The 23,161-nt window shown below is 49.1% G+C and overlaps 1 protein-coding gene and 1 long non-coding RNA gene across 2 annotated transcripts in view; one reads left to right on the forward strand and one right to left on the reverse strand.

Annotated features, from left to right (window-relative positions):
* The window catches only part of PTPRN2 (protein tyrosine phosphatase receptor type N2), an 806,499-nt gene that overhangs the window by 292,157 nt on the left and 491,181 nt on the right, over window positions 1-23,161 (forward strand). The window contains exons 6-7 of the mRNA XM_086680696.1: window positions 7,135-7,297; window positions 21,468-21,828. Coding sequence (XP_086536822.1) covers window positions 7,135-7,297; window positions 21,468-21,828 — 524 coding nt within the window. The remainder of the gene's footprint in view (window positions 1-7,134; window positions 7,298-21,467; window positions 21,829-23,161) is intronic.
* LOC147582904 (uncharacterized) lies at window positions 14,518-15,236 on the reverse strand. Its single transcript, XR_015243523.1, has 2 exons — window positions 15,202-15,236; window positions 14,518-14,887 (listed from the first exon to the last, which is right to left on the reverse strand). It is a non-coding gene; the product is annotated as an uncharacterized LOC147582904 (long non-coding RNA).

Consider the following 23,161-nt stretch of genomic DNA (forward strand, 5'->3'; position numbering starts at 1 on the left):
TCTCTGTAGGTGTATCTCATAACACTTCATTGTCTTCCAAGACTATTGGTAAAATACGCTCACAGTTTTTCTTGTGTAAAATTGAGGCATTTGTATTTTTGCAGAGAGCTACCCTCCTTTTCACAGGGACTTCCACATTTGTTAACTTGTGATACATAGAGTTGGATTATAGTTCAAAAATCCATTCAACATGTAGGTAGTGGTCACTCTTCTCATTTTTAGCATAATTTTTTTTCACAATTTTAACATGATTAAAATTACTTCTCTCTTGGATTTTCTTACTGTCCTTACACTTACTTTCTTTAAAGTGGTTATTTATTTACTTTGAGAGGGAGAGAGAGCATGCATGTGCACACATGAGTGGGGGGGGGGGGCAGAGAGAGAGGGAGAGAGAGAACCCCAAGCAGGCTGCGTGCTGTCCGCACAGACCCCGATGTGGGGCTTGAACTCACAAACCGTGAGATCGTGACCTGAGCCGAAGTCAAGAGCTGGACGCTTAACTGAGTATCCCAGAACCCTTAGACTTGTTTTTTATGAAGCTTCTCGAGTTCAACTTTTTTTCATGTTTCTACTTACTCATTTTTTTAAAAAGTAATGAAATTACAAAAGTTTGTGCATTAGCTTTGGAACATAGTTTTTGTCCCATCCCGTGACTGACGTCTCCTTGTTTGCTTTTGCTCTAAATTATCTGTCACTGTAAATTTCTACCTTTTGGAAGTAGCTAGTGCCTGGTTTTTCATGTTTATATTGTTTTTAAACTTGAAATGAGCACTTAGTTTATTTCATTTTAGTCAGGCAGTGTGACCTGTTCAGCTTTTAGGTTCTGGAGATTTTGAGGTTTTCTCTGTGGCCTATTTTATGCCATCTTGTTATTAATTTTCAATGGATAAAGATATCATGCCCACTATTTGCAGGGTGCAGGTTTTTTACATGTAGTTGATGATTCTATATGGTTTATAATATGTCCTTAATTATATTTGACTTACTGAAATTTCTCAGACAAAACTGTTTCTGTGAATTTTCCTTTTGTTGTTAGTATATTTCCCTTAAACACTGAGGCTCTGACTTTTGGGCACATAAGGGCTGCTGCATTACGTCTTTACTGGTGATCGCTGAACCCACGGTCACTTCCAAAGGGTGCCTCTGTTGGCTTTACCGGTTTTTGTCTTGGATTCCATTTTTCTAAAATTAGTGTTGCCATTCCTGCTTTTTCTTTGTCATTTGCTGCCTAATCGATCTGGCTGTCCTTTAAAATCTCAGCCTTTGGACTTTCTCTCTTTTGCGCGTGGATTTCTTGAACGTCAGTCGGCACTTTTTCAGCCCCCTGGACGGCTCGCTGAAGGCCCTGCTGTCCCTGCCCGCTCCCGTTTCGTCTGCGGAGTGTGAACTGGCTGCTTTTGTTGTCTGTCGTGTTGTGGCCATCACCTTCTTGGTTTGCGGATATTTTTAAAGTGCGAGTTTCTACCATCATTAGTGAAGAAATCGGTGTCTTCCACCTTATTACGCTTCTGCCTTCTCTCCCTCTGTCGCCTCTCTAGGCGCTGCTTCTGACCCAGGGACCCCCAGCACCTGGCACGTGCTTTCTACCAGGTTGACACGTGGCCAGTATTGAATCAGTGAAGGAAAGACAGAATGAATGATCTACTGACACTTTTGAACGATTATGTGGGTGACCACGCCAACCAAGAATCCTTCCTCACTTTCTTCGTCCCATAGGGCATTTCTAGAGCATTCTACACTTGATAGATTTGTCAGTATCCACAACTGGCCAGTGAGATATACTTGGCATGCTTCATACAAGACAGTTAACCTTCAGAGAGATTAACTTGCCTGGATGGTTTAGAATCACCTTCAGGAAGCCCAGCCCTGCTCCTGTGCTACCCAGAGTAAGCACTGCATGTGAAACCCAGAAAGCAGGCCCATCAGTAATTAGACGCCGGACGTAAGGAGCGGAGGGGAAGCGTGAGGGGTCACTGAGAACGCAGGAATCTGAGCCTGCCCTTTGCTGGTTCTCCTGAGAGCCAGAGGAGGTGAGCAGGAGGCCCGCAGCCTGTGTGGAGCTCTGGTGAGTCACACAAGACTGCCCGGGAGCATTGTGCCAGGTGGCCACGAGGCTTCTACGTGAAGAGTGAAAAGGTGGTTTCTCAGTAGCTACCACGACTGTGAAAGGAGTGAGAACAAGGCTCACTGCCTGCTCCCTGTAAAGATTTCGTTCCTAGTCTGGGCTTTTTTTTTTTTTTTTTTTTTTTAAGCAAATTTTCTAAATTTTACATTATTCTAAAATCTTACATTCTAAATCTTACGTTATTTGGAGCCTGAGGTCTGTGCATGCATGTGAGAAAGAGAATACTGGAGTCCTAAATGCAAAGTGTGTTTGGTCTTTTAGAAGTGGAAAATGTATACTTACAAAGTTTTGACCGACTTCGAGCTGAATGCCAGGCTAAGCCCATTTGCAAGTTCACTGCTCCAGGCTTGCCCCACGTAGTGACAGCAGACTCTTCACTGTAACATATTACAGCATCACAGACAAACCCACTGGCAACAGACATTCCAAGAGGATGAACGAGACAACCGAAAGGCACTTTTACGAAGTTAGCAATTTGTGACGGAGAAAGACAAACTGCCAGAGAAGTGAATCGACTTTAGTTAAAATACATGTCGATGTCATATAACATATTTCCTCCCTTCAATAACGGCGAGGAGACACCAGCCATGGTTTGAGGTCAAAGTACCATGAAGTCCTTATCACCTGTGAGGTTCACTATGGTGTAGCTTGAAAAGGCATCAGAAATCAAAGCAGGACAACTTTGTCAATTGAGGCAATTAAACGCAAACAAGAGGATTTTCTGTAAGTCCTAGTTTTTATGAAATGTGTACAAATACCACACCAACATTAATGATCCATTCTTGAAAACCAGAATTTCTATGTGAAAAACCTAGCCAGGATCCTGTTGTCCATTCCTATAAGTGGGAAGTCTAGAATGAGTCACACACCCACCTAAACCCCAATACATTTCCTGAAGCGTGTCAAAATCACCCTGAAGACCCACATATAAGTAACAAACTGTCACGTTTATGTAAAATACTTAAGACGCTGCTTCCTGGTCACTAAAAGTGTAAATGGCTACTAACAAATTGAGCATTTTATTTGCTGTAACTCAACCTCACCCAGCCTGCAAGACATATACACAGACCAGACACACAAATGTAGACACACACACGGATGCACACAGGCATGCACACACACACACGGATGCACCAGAAAGGTGCGCACACACACACACACACACACACACACACACACACACAAACACAGACATATAGACACATGTAGACACAGGGCCCTGAATGGAGGAAGTTGATGCATTCTCAGGCCTTGAGCTCTGTTCCCCCTTCTCCTGGGTTTATGGCCTTTCTTTCTTTTTTAAAATTTTTTAAGCTTATTCATTTTATGAGAGAGAGAAAGCACAAGCCACTGTCTCTGCCTCTCTCATGCTGACAGTCTGCACTGTCAGCACGGAGCCTGATGTGGGACTTGAACTCATAAACCGTGAGATCATGACCTGAGCCTAAGTCGGACGCTCAACCCCCTGAGCCACCCAGGCGCCCCTGTGGCTTACGGCCTCAACCCTGTGCTTGCAGAACTGATGGCTATTCTGTTTACATATCAAAATGCCTTATTTCTAGAATTACCACAAAACTTTCTCATAGTTGGTACACTTACAAATAAAAGTGAAAATTAAATGATTACTTAAAAGCAAAGTCTCTCCAAATACAAAACTCAGCACAGAAAGGATGGGAAGAAATGGAAAAAACAGCAGATGAGTCTATGCCCTTCCTGTGTGCTGTTTTTCTAAACCTCATGTTGACATTGTGTGAGCTGTACCCGCTTTCAGGCAGTCTGGGATATTCTTGTTCAACGTCAAGGGTACTTCTGGCGGATAATTAAAAAAATACAAATTTTAAAAACCAGTATTTACTTACATGAAGGTCAAATGCATTTAGTAGCAAAAAAAAAAAACCCACCCACATATGTGGCTATGTAAATGTCAGAGCTTATAATTGCTTATAATTACTTATTATTCAAAAATCAGCTGCCACATTTATTGAACATCCACTACAGAGAGCACAATTTGAGGTTATATACAGTTGCCACGGGAAACGTGTCTGGTTCTTTCTACACAAACAGTATTTGTGGTTGTCAAGGAGGCCTAACAGACTGGGAGTATGATATCTTCCATAATCTAAAATGAGACACTTTTCTTTCAAAAGAAAAGTAATTTGATCACGCCCCCCTCTCCCCCTCCCCCCCCCCCCTACACCACAATGATCACTTTTGTTACCTTGAATTCACTTTCGGTGATAATTTTTAGGTTGCACAGGAAAGGTGTCATTTAACAGGTTAATAATGTGAAATGTGAGCGTTTTGGGCTAACTCTGCATCGACCCAGAATTTACCGTCTGTATCCAAGTTCTTTCTTTCAGTCACCACGTACTCTTTCAGTGCCTGCTGAGTTAGGCTCTGCGTAAATTCGGGGCTTTGGAGCAGAGAACGTGAAGAATATAGAGAAACACGACCCCTTCCCTCAAGCAGCTTTCATTCTAGTGAGAGGATATGTAGCGACAAAAAGTACATATTAAATAAAGACGGTCATTTCAGTCAGTAATAAAAGCTACAAAGAATTGAAGGTAATGTAATAAGCAATGAGTGGAACACACCTTGGGTTGGATGTGGCTGGGAGGGAGTTTCTGAGCCACGAGGTGAATGAATGTCCAGGGAAGTGGAGTGTGATTGGGGCTTTTACCAGTTAGTGAAGTGACCTGGTGAACTTTCCAGAGGCCCCCATGGCTTCCAGGTGACAGAGGGGAGAGGCCCCCCGGGGCCATCACGCACGGCTGCTCGTGACTTACATGAGGGGGACGTGGATGGGTCTGGGGGGTCTCTGGGTCAGCCCGAAGGAGTGTGTGATGTGCGAGTGAGGAACAGAGACGAGGGAGAAGAGAAGTGAGCCCTGTGGGCTACGGCCGGGGCACAGGTGGGTGAGGTTGCCATTTGCAGAGATGTGTCAGTGGGCACAGCGAAGCCGGCCACAGACAGCGTGATGTGGGAGGAAAAACAAACTGGCAGGTGGCTTCTAAGGAGAGGGAACCTGGACTTGATGGTCTGGGAAGTTCTCAGCCTCTCCACGTTACACACGGTGCCGGTGTTAGAGCTCATCGTCAGACAAGCTCCTCGCACGGATCAGGGCATCAGAGAGTTCGGTGACACAGAGGGGTCTCTGAAGAGAGAGCTTGCTGCTTGGTCTCCTGCCCCATTTAGGGTGTGTCGTGGCCCTTTGGGGGCGGCTGCTTTGCTCAAAGCAAGGCCGTCAGCGGGCTGGGAAGTTCTGGTCGGCGGGTCCAGGCTGTGAGATGGCTGGACACAGAGGTCAGCTCTCCAGAGCCAGGGCTCTGGGAGGCCGTGGGGAATGGGAGGACTGGGGGCTGATCCGGACAGGAGGCCACTGAGGGGCCAGATGAGTTTCCTGGATGGGTTGAGGCCCGTGACCCTGACTTCCTGCCGGTAGGGGTGCTACCCGGTCGCTTCCTCTGTGCCTCTGGTTCTGGCCACGTTCAGCCTGTGCAGAACGTCTCTGTCTGCTGGGCAGTTGGTCGTTCTCTTAATGACTTTGAGCATAAGTCCAGCGGTTGCCCTCTCGCCTCTCACGTCCGTGCTGGATCGGTCAGCCTGCATTTCCGGCCTCGTCCTGGCCTCCCCTCCTGGACACAGCCACGGCCTTTCTGGTCGGCACTCGGGCGTGAAGCAGCGTCTAGCTTCGGAACAAGCCCCATTTGTGTCTCGCCGCCACGTGGAAAGAAGGCAGAAAGCTTCTCTCGGTCACTCCTGCTGCAAACCTGTGTTTGCCTGGTGTGGACCGCACACACGGATGGTGATGCGTACGTGGCTCTTCCGTAGTGCCAGCGTAGAAATGTTTGGCACTGCGTCAGTTTCCTGCTGTGACAGATCGCCACAGACCTCGTGGCTTACACGGTGGCCGCCTGTCACCTCGCAGTTCCCTGGGTCACAAGCTCAGCCTGGGCCTCCCTGAGCCAAAGCCTGTGGAGTCGCAGGGCGGCCCCTTCTGGAGGGCCGGGCTGGAACTGTTTCCTCCCTTTTGTGCTCTTCCCCGCCTTCCTGGAAGTCATCCTGCCCCTCATCACTCCACCACCGCCTTCCACCTCCTCGCCCTCTGTTAAGGACCTGTGGCCACACTGGGGCTCCGGGGTAACCCAGGATCAGGCCCCCATCTCAGAGTCAGCTGACCGTGGGTCTAGTGCCATCTGTGCCCTGGGACCCAGCACGCTCGTGGGCCCTGGGAGTCAGGAGGGCACCTCTGGGTCACTCTTCTGCAGCCGTGAGCAGCGAGCCATCGGCAGGTGCTCCCTGCATCTGAACAGTCATGTATGTGGGGTGTTTGCTGAGGCGTCGGGACGCGGTGAGACCAGGGAGGGCTTGATTTCAGGGCTCTTTCTACTGTATGTCACTGGGGGAGAGCAGCCTTCGCCTGTGGGACACCCACCTGCCCTGTCTGTAACGAGGTCAGCTCTCAGTTCCGCTGCCTCGACCTGCACTCGCGGCAGCCGGGGCTCAGGCCTCAGACCCGTTCTCGGCTCTTGGTTTTGCCTTTGCCTCCTCTGCCTGTGTTCCTTCCTCCCCAGCCTGTTCCATTTCCCAAACCTCAGACCCCCTTCCACGTGAGCCTCTCGTGTTGCGGGCCCACCGCATAGCCCTGCCCTCTGCTCCTAGGATCGGCCTTGCAGCAAGTCCTGGCTGCTTTCTGTCTGCTGGCTTTTGCCTCCCACCCCCGGTGCTCAAAGAGGCCACGTTGACCTCTCCAGGGGCCCCTCATCAAGTGCCCACGGTGGCTCGGAGACGCGTCAGGACACCAGGCTCAGGGAGGCGCCTGAGAGATTCAAGTCCAAGGCTAATGTGCGTCAAGGAGGCGGGCCTCACCCTCTGGCCCTGAGACCCGTGTCCTTGCTCAGGCTCCAGGGCCGTCCCGCGTGCATTTCTGTCACGCGGAGCAGAGGGCCAGGCAGCTAATTGACATAAACAAATGTGCGACTGGCTCATAGTTTTCTTTTGCGTTTCAGAACCTCGAAGCAGAGTGTGGATGAGGACAGGAGGTCCAGTCTGGAGGACGACGGTGGTCTGGCCAGGGCTGTCCAGCGCTACCTGCCATACCTGGAGGCCCTGTCCCAGGCTGCTGCTCCAAACGTGCGCCTCCGCACAAAGCACAACAGGCCGCCAGCCCAGGTGAGCCTCGGAGCTCCGTGGTCCGGGGGGGTGTCTTTCACCTGCCACGTGCCCTTTTCTCCAGTGTGAGTCTTTGGCATTTCCTGGTTTCTCTCCTGAGTCCTGGACTAGTATGTGGTACAGGGACGGTCAGGGCGTGTGCAGAGAATGCTCCTGGACCCTGCTCAGAGGTGCACACGACACTCCAGCAGTGGCTGCCCACCCACCGTCCACACGGAGCCAGTCAGCAGTCCAGGACCCTTAGGGGTGAAGGTCTTCAGGATGTCTTCCTTGGAGCAGGCTCGGGAGCTCTAGAAAGCCACCATCAAATACAGATAGGACACCTACAGGCAGCAAAGAGGGTGTTTCCTCCTTTACCGCCTTTACAGCAGTGGACACTCAGTTGTGAGGGAGCAGAACCGGGACCCTGAATTTGGCTGGGGTCAGGGGGGCCCAGGGGAGCCTGCTGTCCTGGTGAGTGAGCCCGGGACTGTGCTGGGGTCAGGGGAGCCCAGGGGTGCTCCCATCCTGCTGAGTGAGCCCGGGACTATGCTGGGGTCAGGGGGACTCAGGGGTGCCCCCATCCTGGTGAGTGAGCCCGGGACCGTGCTGGGGTCAGGGGGACCCAGGGGTGCCCCCATCCTGGTGAGTGAGCCCGGGACCGTGCTGGGGTCAGGGGGACCCAGGGGTGCCCCCATCCTGGTGAGTGAGCCCGGGACCGTGCTGGGGTCAGGGGGACCCAGGGGTGCCCCCATCCTGGTGAGTGAGCCCGGGACCGTGCTGGGGTCAGGGGGACCCAGGGGTGCCCCCATCCTGGTGAGTGAGCCCGGGACCGTGCTGGGGTCAGGGGGACCCAGGGGTGCCCCCATCCTGGTGAGTGAGCCCGGGACTGTGCTGGGGTCAGGGGGACCCAGGGGTGCCCCCATCCTGGTGAGTGAGCCCGGGACTGTGCTGGGGTCAGGGGGACCCAGGGGTGCCCCCATCCTGGTGAGTGAGCCCGGGACTGTGCTGGGGTCAGGGGGACCTAGGGGACACCCCATCCTGGTGAGTGAGCCCAGGACCGTGCTGGGGTCAGGGGGGCCCTGGGGGGCCCCCATCCTGCTTAGTGAGCCCGGGACTGTGCTGGGGTTAGGGGGACCCAAGGGACACTTGAGCCCAGGACTGTGCTGGGGTCACACTGCCAGGCCTGCCTCTCAGGAAGCCTCTGCATCCTGGGCTCGCCTGCCCTAGGTGGGCATCCTGTGTGGTGCGGAGGGTCTAGGCGCCGTGCTCTTGGGTAGAAGTTCGTTTTCTACCGACACTACATGCCCTCAAGCCATTCTGAGATGCTCAAAAGGACATTTTTTTTTTTTAATTTTTTTTTCAACGTTTTTTATTTATTTTTGGGACAGAGAGAGACAAAGCATGAACGGGGGAGGGGCAGAGAGAGAGGGAGACACAGAATCGGAAACAGGCTCCAGGCTCCGAGCCATCAGCCCAGAGCCCGACGCGGGGCTCGAACTCACGGACCGCGAGATCATGACCTGGCTGAAGTCGGACGCCTAACCGACTGCGCCACCCAGGTGCCCCCAAAAGGACATTTTAAAGAAACAGAATCACAAATGTCAGCTGTTTAGATGGAAAAGGATGACTACTTGTTAAACTGGACTTACCAGATTTTGACTCACCTGGAGAGAGCAGGGACAGTCAGAACCAGGGGCCTCATGCATCCCGAGGAGGGGGTTTGGGCAAAGTGCTGAAGTCCAGGGTGATCGTGGGCATGTTGGGTTTTGGCAGTGATGTGCACACTTTTTGCTGGACATTAGTTATGTCCACTGGGATTTGACATATTTTCCTTTCTATGAGTGACGCATGACTGAAGGTCCCTCTCCTCTGAGGCTCTGCTGGGGTTTCCTCAGAAGATTTTCCCCAGAAAATATGGGGGACGCAGCGTGTGTCCCCTTTTCAATTACTTTCCTGTCAAGAAGCCACTGAAGTGATTAAAGCCCGCCCTGGGCTGAGACTGTGCAGTGCCCATGCAAGGTCCTTTCGAGGGCACACTGCTGATGAGGCCCGAGTCACCTGAGGACAGCAGTGCACTCTGAGCGGGCACGTCAGACCTGGTGCTGCGGCCCCGCAAGGTGAGGTCAAGTTAGGTGTGGGCTGAGGTGCAAGGTTGGTTCAGTTCTGCGTCTTACGGGCAGAGCCCCCAGAGAAAGGACGTCTGTCGTCCGGGCTTCTCTAGGGTCCTGTTACTTGTGTCAGCCCCTCCTCGAGGTCCTTCACCGTCCAGCCCTCGTTTCACAGTCACATTGGGATACAAGGCCCTGTGGGGAGTCCTAGCACCGGCCAGGGCGCCTGCTGAGGCCATGGGGTTCCAGAGCCCCCAGGCCACTTTGAGAGGCTGCTGGGAGCTCCTGCACAGTCACGTTTCTGTCCTGGATCGTGGGAATGTGTTTGCCCAGTTCGTGGCATTTGCCATAACGGATTCAGTCCTCACAGACGAGCCCCTAGCAGGAGAGAGTAAGATAACGCAGGGCGGCCCCCACGCCACAATCAGCCAGTCCCACTCCCGCCTGGACCCTTGGCCGGCTTCTCAGTGTGGGCCGTAACCCCGTCTGAGCCGGATCCACTTAACGTTTTTTCTAGATGTTGAACTTAAGATTTTGTATTCATTTATTGAGACTGAGCACTTTCTATGAGCCAGATGCTCAGCTGGATGCCGTGGAGTGAGAGGTACAACTGTCAAGGACCTTTTCCTGGGTGTTGGCCAGGGGCCAGACATGGTGGGCGAGATTCTGGACACTCTGGAGGGTGTTCAGAACCAGTTCCCACCAGTGCCGTGTGGCCTCGGGGAGGCCGCTCAGCCTCTCTGCCCTCAGGGTCTTTGGCCGTGAAGTTGGGCTGTAAAACAGTCTAAGAGTCACTGTGAGGAGAAGCGAGACAAGGCACACAGAGCTCACAGCAAAGGCCTCAGTCAGTGGTAGTTACCATTGTTAGTCCTAACCTGTCTGCAGAAACACAGTGAATGTAGGTCTGGAAACTGCCTGCTGGTTCTTGCTGGAGCCCTGTCTCCCGAGGAGACCGCAGCTGAGCTCACAACGCCCGTGCCCAGCCCCGCAGGGCGCCCAGAGCCCAAGCGACTCACCTGTTGACTTACTCCGCGGTGCCGGGGAAACCAGCTTCTCCCAGTCCCGAGGATGGGAGACTGGAATACACACAAATGTGAGATCACTCGTTTGTCCTCCTCCTTTGTCTCCCGATGTGTCTTTATCAAAAGGAACATGAAGCCTCATGCTCAGCCTTGGCTTCCGTAATGGAGACGTTGCGTCGCGTCCCTGGGTGTGGGACCCAGAGATGGTTGTGGAGGCGGGAAGGGCAAGACGGTCCTTACAAGTTCCCGAGACCCAGGAGAAGCTTGAAAGCAACCTGCCGACGTTTCTCTGGGAAGCGGCTCCTGTCCCTAACCAGTCTGCGGCCTTCTGCGCCGGGGACAGAAACGGAGCAGGAAGGCGCACAAGCTGGAGCCCAGGGTGTTGGCGAAGCTTCATCAGCCGCCGCCGGTGCCGCGGGGCCTCGTGCTCATCCTGAACCCAGCACCATGTTTCCCCTCCTGCGTGGCCGTCTCCTCACTCAGCCGCACGAAGTTGCTGCTCCTCGGACGAGGACGGGTGTGGACGGCCTGGGTCCTCTGCCATACTGCCTTGCTGTCCACACCTGCTGTGGGGTAACCTAAGAGTGTGACATCAGGGACTCTGAGACTGTCACGTGGTCTATGCCGGCAGTGTTGGGGGCAGGGGAGCTGTGGCAGAGCCGGGGTTGGGGGTGTGACCCCCAGGTGGGTGAGTGACTCTGCCAGAGCCGCCCCGTGTCCTATTGGGCCTGAGGTTGGGGGCGGGGGTGAGTCTGTAGCCCCCAAACGCTGGTCAGCGGGATTCGCAGCAGAGTCCGTCCAGCTCTGGCTCACTTACCTGGTGACTTGACCTGAGCATCTGGACAGGCCTCCCCATTCTGCACGAGAGTGTGACCTTCCAGAGCCCTGAGGCTGTGGGGTCAGTGCCTGTGACTCTACCCTGGGGCCCTCGGAGGCACAGGACGACCGGCATCCATCTCAGGAGAGAGGGTGTGGTGCTCGCACCCCCACACACTCCATCCGTCTGACTCCGTCTGCCGAGCACGACTCGCATAGTCCTTAACCGCCCCCGGCAAGATGGCCACACACTGTGGTTCTTCCGGGCAGGCCTCTCCCTCACACGCTTCCCGGGTGGGGTGCTGGACCCTGCGGCCCCCCTGCCATGCGGCCACTCCAGCACAACAGTAACGAGCTGATTCAGAACATGAGCACTTGGTGGCATTTTTGGCTTAGGCTTTTTTCTTCTATGTTGAGATAGATGGTTCTCCGTATTAAAGACTGCACGAGAACCTAGAACTTGTTATTTTTTGGGTCCAGTGTCCTCTCTCTAATGAACAGAGACTGGATAAGCACAGGAAATACATAATCAGATGTTTTCAAAGCTGCTGTGCAGACGTTTTTGCCACCTTGCGGGCTATCAAACAAATATCAAGAAAGTTGACTTAAGTCCAGCCATACTGATAATTGTAGCATGGACATGGATTAAGCCCTCCAAATGAAAAGCAGAGATGTTCAATTTTTTTAACTTTTTAAAAAACTCATTTATTTATTTTGAGAGAGACAGAGAGAGAGAGTGGGAGTGCACATGCACATGAGCAGGGGAGGGGCAGAGAGAGAGGGAGAGAATCCCAAGCAAGCTCTGTGCTGACACAGAGAGATCATGACCTGAGCTGAAACCAAAAGTTAGACACTTAACCAAATGAGCCACTCAGGCACCCCCAGAGATGTTCAAATTAATAAAAACAGAAAACAGATAACCATATTCTACTAAAGCCAAAACACATGATATTAGAAAGACATACATAAGTTGGAAGTAAAAGTATGGAAAATATACACAGTGGAAAATCTAAATATCAGAAAGCTGCTGTGATGATGTTAATCACAGTACACTTCAAGACAATTAGCATTATCAGAGATAGAGGATTTTATAACAACCGAATGATCAATTCATTAAAATGACATAAAATCTTTTCTATGAGCCTAATGTCAGTACTTCAAATACATAAAGCAAAAATGCAAGAATACTAAAAAGAGAATTATGCAAGTCTACAATCATTTTTAGAGATTTTAACTCTCCTCTCTCAGTAACTTCTTATACAAATAGGTAAAATAACATTAAGGATATAGAAGATTTGAACAATACCATCAACAACTTAACCTAATTGATATTGATAGAATGATAGTATCTAAAAACTGCTGAATATACATTATTTTCAAGTATACATAGAATATTTCCCGATATAGATCGTGTGCTGGACCATAAAATAAGTCAATAAATAGTAAAGGATTAAAATCATACAAAGAAAGATAAAGGAAAAGAAAGCTTTAGATCATTATTCCTCAGAAATATAGAAGTAAAAATTATAGATAAATTTTAGCAAGCAAATCCAACATTATATGAAAAAGCATAATACATGATGATATAAGGAGATTGTTTACATATGAAATTAGTCAGTGTAACTCACCATATTAACAAGAAAAAGGAAAACTATATGATAGTCTTAAAAGATGCAGAAAAAGCATTTGACAAAAGGCATCATCAATTCATGGTAGAAATCTACAACTAACATCACACTGAATGAGGAAGGACTGAATGCTTTCTACCTAAAATCTGGAATTAGACAAGGAGGTCTGCTCTTGCCTCTTCAGTACTGGGGGTTTTAGCTAGTGCAATAGAGTAAGAAAAAAAAAATAAAAGGCATGCAGATTACATGACCACCTTTGCAGAAAATTTGATGGAATCTACCAAAAAAGCTACTAAAACTAGTAAGTGAGCATAGTAATGCCATAGAATACAAAGTCAATGTACAAAAATCAATTATATTTCTCTATATAACCACAAATAATTAGATATTAAAATTCTGAAAAGTTACTTACAGTAGCATCAAGATTGTGAAGCAATTAGAGAGAAATCTAAGAATATGTGTAAGGATTTGTACACTGAGAATTAAAAAAAAACATTGATGAGAGTAAAGAAACTCTAAATTAATGAAGATATATATATATATACCATGATCGTGTGTCAGAAGGCTCAAAAGTGTTAAGGTCCCCCATACTGATGTATAACTGTGACAGCAAAGTACAATCCATAAGAAAAAAATTGATAAATTGGACTTCATAAAAATTAAGAATTCTCTTCTTTAAAAGATAATGATAAGCGAATGAAAAGACAAGTCACAGGCTGGGAAAAAATATTTGCAAATAATACACCTGAAAACACTTTTCTCTACAATGTATAAAGAACTCTCAAAACTTGTTAAAAAGAAAGAGAGGAGGCAAATAAAGAATTGAGCAAAAGATTTGAAAAGACACTTCACCAAAGAAGATAAATGGGTGGCAAATAAACTCATTGTAAAATGTTCAACATCATTGTTTATCAGGGAAATAAAAATTAAAACCATGAGGAGATGCCATCACATGCCTACCAGAATGACTGAAATTTAAAAGACTGAGCACACCATGTGTTGGCAGTGGGGTGGAGGGACTGGAACTCTCATATTCCGCTGGTGGGAACGTAAAACAGTGTAGCTACTTTGGAAGCATTTGCAGTTTCTTAAGAAATTAAACATATGCTGCTCCATGGTTTAGCCATCCCACTCGTGTCCAAGATACATCAGAGCTTTGTCCTTTCGGAGACGGTATGTGAATATTCATAGCAGCTGTAATAGTAATTGTCAACGACTGGAAAAACGCAAATGCCTATCAACGAGTGAATGAATAAACAAACTGGGTTTGATCTATAAAGTGGAATGCTACTCAGAAATAAAAATGAATGAATTACTGATGCATGCCATAGCATGGGTGACTTTCCAAATAATTATGCTGACTGAAAGACAGGAAAAAAGTACATACTTTTATAATTTTATTTATACAAAATTTTACAGAATACGAACTAGTGTATGAGTTGCAGAAGGAAATCTGTCGTTGCCTGACGATGTGGGAGTGGAGGGCAATTGGAAGGAACTGTTAGGGGACGAGCACACTTCTTGGGTGACAGTTATGTTCGTTGCTGGAGATGGCTTCATAGGTGTATGGTTGTGTCCGCATAAATGTGTACTATTTATTGTGTGTCAATCACACCTTAATAAAGATGGAAAAGAAAAAGATGAGCAAGCCAACACAAAATGTGTAAAAGTTTTTAGCGCTTTATTAAAAAAGATACACAAAGGACAGTGAGGGCATTAAAGGTGTCAAATATGATTATTCTTTGGGGGAAATACAGCATAACATGCTGAGGAACTGCTACTTTGTGTCCATTAGATGGGCCAAAATTAACAAAAAAATAACTATGATACCACTGTTACAGCCACCATTTGGCAGTTTCTTTACAATTGAACATTCATCTGTCTGTGACGTAGCGAGAGAAAGGAAAGATGTGTTCACAGGAAGCCTTGCATGCAGCTGCCCACGGCAGCAGCTTCCTAACAGCCCCGGACTGGGAAGCAGCCAGGCGTCCACCAGCAAGCCCGTCTGCTCCTCCATTTCTGAAGAGGTGCCGCCTGAGGAAATTGAATTTGGTGACTCAGGTTCCCTCCTGCCCTCTTCTTAGCTGTTCCACTGGGAATAGCATGTGCAAAGGTGCTGAGCTGTGAGGACCGTGGCCACGACATTGTATCTGAACCACATCTGTGAAGCTCATTTGATCTAAAAGTTGCCTTCTCAACCTATTGTTTCTCCTGGCCTTCAGTGGGAAGCTGGGATCGTACGGTAGAGCTGTTCTTGGGGTTTGTGCCCGATATGCAGGAAGGGGTTAATCATAGTTACTGTGAGTACCACCCCCCATTCCCTGGTAGGCCCAGCCCTCTCCACTTACCGAGGCTCCAGTCAGCTTGGGGCTGAGCTCCGAGGCTCCAGTCAGCTTGGGGCTGAGCTCCGTGGGCAAACCAGCCTGTGTGTCACTCACTTGTTCATGTGCTCACCCAGTAGGCGGAGCATCTGAGGTGTGACGGTCGCGAGGGCTGGAAATCAATCTGTGACCTCACGGGGAGTGATCACGCACCGACAATCCCTCCCAGACCCCTGCCCTGTTTATTTCCTGGGTCCGTGTTTCTGCCTTCCATCCTGCTGAGCCCCGTGCCAGATCCTGCAGCCGGCCTTGCCCTTGCACAGCTGGCTTGCTGGTATGAGAGGTGGTTGTGCAGACATACACAGGAAGCCACAAAGAAGCTTTGTGAGAAGTCGTTATTCGTTGTTTTTCTTTAGTGTTGCATTCTGTACGGGCAGGAGGCATTCTCCTTTTTCTTTCTGTTTTTGATCTCACGTCACCATGTGTGAGAAGCTACTCAGGCACTCTTGAGAGACGTTCACCTCTTCCATCGGGACTCTTGGGAGCTGATGGGACAGACGGACAAAAAGCCACAGCCTCGTCATGTCAGGCTGCATTGTACTTTCTGTAGACTCACGTTTATGAGGATGAGAAGTTCCCTGACGCCTTCAGTTTGGAGAGGGACACCGAGTCTGAGAAAGATGGAGTGAAATGCCTGCTTTAAACACTTACTTGGTCGTAGAACTGAAATCGGAACCCTGAGATTCTTGCCCAGCCTTTTCACGTTTATTTTTTATGCCAAATGCAAGCCCACCGAGTTTACTCCCCCAAACTCTGTGGAGCAGCAGACGGACTGCAGGGCGAGCCTGCTCCTTTCTATAGCGCAGCCTGAAGCCAGACGCCCAGGGCCGTGTCCCAACCTTGGTTCTCATTTGCCAGAACTCTATTGGCTTCGTATCCAAAAAATGCTGTAGTTTCGTGTACACCATAGGCTTTTGAGAGGATCAAAAAGAAATAACACCAAAGAACAGCCTGGCACCAGCACTCAGAAAACAGGACCCGTTTTGTGATTGTGATCCTGATGTCCTCCTGGTGGTTGTATTAGCCAGTGGGCCTCTGATGTCATGCCTGGTGCTTATCCAACATGGGTAGAAAATGGATCACAAGTCTCTGCTTCAGTCCATTCCTTTTGCCTGTTACTTGCTGAGTCTGGGGCTGTAGGACAAGGTGCAGACCAGAAGGACAGCAGGTGCAGCAGAAATGACAGAAGAGGCGATGTGGGGGGATAGAGAGGCGAGGCGATGGCGCTGGCTTCATGTCGTCAGCTGTCTCTAGAGCCATTCCAAGCTAGCATGGCGCAGTATCACCGTAGACATCCCTCACTTACAGTCCACACCTCATGTTGCTGTCAGCTTTCTGCATAATTCGTTGATCCTGAGTTTAGAACTTAACATCTCTTCAACTACGTAGCTTTTGTGAACCCTGTAAAAAGTGTTTGGAGACTGGTTTTTCTAACTGAAAGTACTACGTCTCAGCTGCAAAGAAAGATGGACCAGTGTCTGTCCCTAAGCTCCCCTGAAGGCAAACATTTCTTTTGTCTTGGCAACGATGCCGTCAGTAAGAATGACACCTCCAACCCATTCCCTGCACACGGGGCAGGCTGGACACTTAGAGCCTGAACACCTTGGCAGGACATCCTTCTCTCTGTGTTGAGAGGTAGGGAGGGGGGGAGTGTCGGAGGGAGAGAGGGAGGCAGAAGTGGGCAAAGAAAGGAGGGAGAGAGGGAGAGGGAGGGAAGGAGAGAAAGAGGGAGAGACAGGAGTGGAGAGGGATAGAGAAAGAAACAGAAACAGAGAGACAGAGAGAGACAGAGAAACAGAGACAGAGATAGAGGGAGAGGAAGAGACTTGATGACTCCCCCGAATCATCCTCCATGGCCTGAGCACAGAAAAGCACAGAGAAGTAATCCCATCTCTACATTAATGAATTGCAGGTGGAGGCTTCCTACGAGGCTCCCAGATCTGGCCACATCCGATGGCATTATGGGGTCATCTCATCAGGAAGCCTGCGGACAGCCCCATTGCTGTGTGTTTCGTCACCGGCAGTAAGCATGTCTTGATCAATGTGCTTGTCAATGCTGCCTTCAGGCTGTGAGACAACCTGGAGAAAATGTTTGTTCTGTGGTCAAAAGATGGCCCAATTTGAGTTTCCTAATTTGTGTTGGATCCTTGGCATAAGAGAACATCTGATAAGCATTAGTGGCCAGTGTGCAGACATGAGTCTCCTCCACTCAGTGTTTGTTTGCACGTGGGGCTCCGAGGGCCCCGGGGCCTTCCTGGCCGTCTGAACTCCTAGTTTTACAGTCTGGGGCTGGAGTGGGCAGACTTCCGTGAGAGGAAGGAGGCCTGGCTTTTAGCTCTGGTCCCCTGGTCCTGGGGAGGCTGTGGGTATAGAGAGCATCCATGGCTGTTTCATTGTTTGGCAGATAGGGGTGCAGTGCAGCCTGCGGCTCTTAGGAAGTGTGTCAGCTGCCTCCAGGCGGCAGCCCTGATTTCCCCTCTTCCTTCCAAATTGGTATCACTAAACCTCTTTAATAATATGCTTTCAATTATAGTTACATACGTCTGTGACATAACCCCCATTGCAGTCTGCGATTTGTTTGAAGACAGGTCCATGTTTGAGACAGTCTTCCCCCACAGAATGTAGGCCAGAGCTTGGCACACCGCATCACTGGTGCTTGGGATGTGCTGACGGCAGTGAGGATGGTGATGGCGGTGATGAAGGTGACGGTGGTGAGGGAGGTGACGATCATGCTCATAGTGACGATATTGATGGTGATGATGATGTCGGTGGGGATCATGGTGATAGACGTGATGCGACCGCCTACCATTTATCAAACATCTCCTCTGAGCCATGTGCTGAGCACTTTAACTCACCTTTTTACTCTCATCCTTTTATCTGCTTGAAGAAAAAAAGGAACTATATTCCTAATTTTGAAGGTAGTAAAAGTGACGCGCGAGGAGGTTGTCCAAAGCTGTGCAGGTTCCACAGAGCTGTGCTGACAGGATCAGGCCAGTCTCCCCAAAGAGCCTTCCTTCCCCGTGGTTTTATCCAGTGTAGAAGGTGTGGGTGAGCGGGTGAGCAGACTCTACTTCTCATGTGGCCACACTGTGGGTTAAGGAATGTGCCTGGAGGAATGGAATGTCGGGGTAAATTTTATCAACTGTGGCAGTTCTCAGATGCCTCGTACACAGTGTACTTACCATACCAGGGATTCCCACACTAGATTTCTCTAGCATGTGTACCAAGAACCAATGTACCAAAACTGGCCACACCATGTGTTGGGCAGTGGCAAATTGTTAGACTTTTAGGCTGCTAATTTCCGGATTGGGGCGACTAAAGTCCTAAAAATTATTCAGCATTATTTTAGGGAACCTGACATCATAAGCTTGTTGAATTGAGGCTTAAAACTTCTTCGGGGGGGGGGGGGTGGTTTATGCTCAGTTCATCTGTGGACTTCCTCCTGCTTTAAAGAAAATGAAGGCCTAAGGAGGTAAAGTAGATAATAACCCTGACGATACTAGTGGCAGTAGCGATTAACACGCTGTGCCAAGCAGAGTGTTATCATCCCCGTTTTACGGATGACTTGGAGATTAAATACTTCGCCAAAGCAAAGCTCACTAGGTTTGTGAGATCAGAGGTGTGAGCCAAACCCAGGCAGCCTTGCCCCAGAATCCAGCCCCGCCTACTAGTCTCTCCTTCAAGACTTGAAGCCACGCAGAAGGAGCCGCCACCAGAATACACTTCCTGCCGATCTCCCACTTCCCAGGACTCCTGGTTATTCGGTGGCACCCTCGCCTGGGCCACAGTGAGCTCCCCTGAGGACACCATCATGCTGGCCTTCATTTACAGAGGACCTGGGATGATTTGTAAAAACTGATGCTTTTCTATGATTTCTACAGTTTACCTACTGAAATATTCTTTTTCCCTCTTTACCTTAATTTGGTTCACAGCATAAACAGACCCAAAGTAGGTTGTTTATCCCATTCCACTGCACAGGTTTCGTTCAGGAGTGATCCACTGTGCACTGTGTTCAGCCTGGTTTGTTCTTTACCAGGGGCTTTCCAGTTCGACCGTAATTAGAGGCTCTTTGAGCAGAAGTCCTCGGTTAGGCTGCATTCATGGCAAAAAGAGGAGAGAGGCTTGTGGGCACATTAATGAGGCATTTGGATGCCTTCCCTAGCCCCCAGCACTATGACCTGACCAGGTGTTCAGAGACAGCCTTTCTGAACGGGAGTTCAGCCTGGGCTTAAGATTGACACTTACACCCAATTTGTGGGAAAATGCTGGAGGGGCTATTTGTGTGGTAGCATTTTATTTTTCTCTCCCTTTCTCTAATGAATCTTCCTTTCTCTTTTCTAAAGGAAAAGCAATTGGTTTCAGCTAGTACTTGGACAACATTAAACAATTTGGATGACAGCTAAAATCACATCATTTTAGAAATAAAAGCAATCTTAGAGATAATGTCCAGTCTCCTTCTTTGACAGAAAATTGAGTCTCCAAAGGTCAAGTGATTTGCCCAAGTTCATATGTGAGAACAACAACTTAGAACCCTTATCAACCCTAGTTTTCTGACTTCTGACTTGCTACACCAAAGTCTATCCTGGAAGCCTGAACCCAAATATTTTTGAAAATAGCCAGACTTGGGAGTCTGAACCATTTGTCTTAAATTCAGTGATGGCTGCACATCTTAACTAGATCCGAAGGTCTACTCCCTTATTGACTCAACATTGATGTTGTGCCCCAAGCGAGGTGCACTTAGAAAATGTGAATGGGCAAGATTTTAAAATTTTATGGTTCGTGGACCCATTCCACACCATGGAGGGAGCTCGGAGTAAGCCTCAAGGACAGCCATAACTTTTCTGAGAACCTCCAAGTTGGAAATTTCCGTGTTTGTCCATGAAATTCTGACGGTTCCACAGAGGTAGAACGCTGACATTTCTAACACTTTTGTAGCTATTCCAGAGGGGAGGACACCTGGGCCTTGAGGCGTCTAGTGGAAAAACAGTCTGTTTCCTCCCGGGAAAATGGGCTCAGTATAAGGGGGACTTACAGGTGGAGGCTCAATGAAAGACCATGTCGGTCAGGCCACGGATTTGATGTTACATATAATTGTTAAGAGAAAGCCTGGCAGCTTTGATGTTTCAGAATATTGCTGTTAAGGGAATAGGCTATAAAGGTGATTCCAATAATCAGTAAAGAAAGGAGTTGTCGTGAAATAAAGACGGTAAGACAGGCAATATAGGTGCTTCAATTGTGGATGGAGAGATACTTTTGCAACAGTCAACACCAATTCAGGTGATGGAATTGGGCAGACATTTCTCCAAGGAAGACAAGGAGTCCATGACATCATTAGCCATCAGGGAAATGCAAATCAACAGCCAGTGAGCTACCACTTCACACCAACTAGATGGCTGTAAGGAAACAGGTGGCCAATAACAAGCGTTGGCGAGGAGCTGTGGAAACCGGATTCCTCACACGTTGCTGGTGGGAATGTAAAACGGTGCCGCCATGTTAGAAAACATTCGGGCAGCTCCCAGCAAGTCAAGTGTGGAGTTACCATACTACCCAGCAATTTCACTTCCAGGCATGAACCCAAAAGAATTGGAAACATATGTCCCCCCAAAACTGTAGATGAATGTTCATAGCACTATTATTCATAATGGCCCAAAATGAGAAACCACCCAAATGTCCACCAGCTGATGCATAAACAAAATGTACTGCGTCTTTAAAACAGTGTTTTCCGGCTGTGGGAAGGCATGCGGCACTGGTGTGTGGATGCACCTCAAAAACATCTAAGTGAAAGAAGCCAGACACAAAGGCCACATGTTGTGTGATTCCATTTATATGAAATGTCTTAAACAGACCAGCCCATAGAGACAGAAAGTAGATTAGTGGTTGCCTAGGGCTTCGGGGAGGAGGAATGGGGATGAGCACAAGGTTCCTGTCGGGGTGGTAAAAAACGTTCTGGAATTAAAGTCACTGTTGATGTTCACACTACTCTGGACATACTAAAACACTGAGTAGGATGTATTTTGTGGTATGTGAATTATATCTCCATAAAGCTGCTATTAGAAAACCACAACAATACAAATACGGGCCATAGAACTCGGTCTGTCAGTGGAGTGAAAATTTGGGTGTGCATTTCAGAGATGTCGGTGCTGTTTCGTGCCTTGAAAATTGAGGTCAAATGTCCTTTCGACCAGCTGACATGGAGACTCACCTGCTATTGTTCTGATCTTCGGCTCCTGCAGGGTGAGGACCCCCTTGCTGACAGCATGCTGACCTTCATGGCGCAAACGTCTGCTCTGACCTACGCTCCTGGCCCTGGGGCAGACTACCCTGGGGGCCGCCCGCTGCGGACCCCTGGCAGGTTGCAGCCTGACGAGCTCAGCCCCAAGGTGGATGGCAACGTCAATAGGCAGAAACTGATCGCTGCGCTGGGCGCATATGCAGCTCGGAAGCCCCCGGCGCCCCACGGGGAAGGTGACCCGTGGCCACGAAACCCACTGCATGCACCGTGGAAAACACCCAGGGTCCTTTCGGCGCCGGTGGAACCCCGGAAGTGGCCTTCGCCTCCAGGAGACCCCAAACTGCCCCAGGCCATGAGCGATGGTAAGTTAGCCTCCACCAATCCCCAGGTTTTTGTTGTTTTTGTCTTTCTGGCCCCTGCCCAGGGCCAGTCCTTTCCACTCTACACATCCTTTGAATGGCTTCTGATGCATCAGTGCTGCCCCCTAGGTCATGGCTGCAGCCAGTGCAGCGAGAGAAAGGGCCTCGGGCACCCTCCTGTGCCTCTGGTGCTCTGAGGAGAGAAGGTGGTCGTATTCATGCCAAGAGAATCCAGCCGTGGTGCCTAAGGGAGAAAAGGGCCCTCCTGGGGTGGAAGGGGCCACAGTGTTTAGACCCTCACCCTCTCAGAGTCAGCTTCTTTCATCATTGATGAAGATGCTGAAACACGTTGAGGAACAATGGGCAAGTCTGACCCCAAACTATGCTGGCCACAGAACATTGTGGAAAATTGAACATGAACGCTTTTGGATTCAGCATATGTCATGCCCCAGCACTCCTTATGGTCAGACTCGGGGTCACATTCACATATTTTTCGTTGCTTGACTGTCCCCAGAAGAGCCCAGTCTGACACGGATACCCCTCACGATGCAGTGCAGGCACCGTGGGGCCTTCAAAGTGACTGAGCCTCAGCACGGCAGCTTCAGGGCTCTTCCATGAGTCACGCCCCGCTGTGGCCGTCCCACAGGGATGCGGTACTTACTGGTTCCTCTGCCTCTGTCAGGTGCAGAGGGGTCCCTTGTATTTATCTTCTAGCAGCCTTTTTCAAAGACCATAAAATAGAAAGTGAGATTCTGATAAAATATGATTTCTTCTTTGAAGATATACAAATAATAAAATCAAGCAGATAACAGGTTTTTTTAATTGACCGAGAATCACATTAATGTTAGCATTCTATTTTCTATAAGTGATGCCTTAATTGGATTTGTTCTGACAGCCTTCTTTTCTACATATTGCTGCTTTTCAGCTAAGTAGCTTGCTTGTTCTCTCTCTCTCTCTCGGTCCACAAAGCCATTATGGCACCTTCTAAATGGAAGGAAAACAAAGTTATAATTACAGGGAGGCAGCGTGTGTGGCCATTACTAATGCTTTCTTCTCCTTCTTGTCTTGGGAAAGAAAGCTGTATGAGAAAGAAGACTGCGCTTGCCTACGAATTGTTTGCACATAAATACCCACTGGTGTGTCTGGCACTGCTCTGCAGGAGGCTGCTGCTTGGCGGGGGGGGGGGGGGGGCACCTCTCTCTCCAGCATGTTCTCCTCTGGGGGTATTTCTCCTGCGCAGCTGTGAGAAATTCCTTTTACTGGCCCTGCTGCCTTCTGCAACTCCCATAATCCCTAGACTCTGCCAGTGGCCTTCAGCTGCCAATTTGGCCTTCAC

The sequence above is a fragment of the Puma concolor genome, chromosome A2, assembly GCF_028749965.1.
Source record: "Puma concolor isolate L17-30 chromosome A2, mPumCon1.1.hap2, whole genome shotgun sequence".
Lineage (NCBI taxonomy): Eukaryota > Metazoa > Chordata > Mammalia > Carnivora > Felidae > Puma > Puma concolor.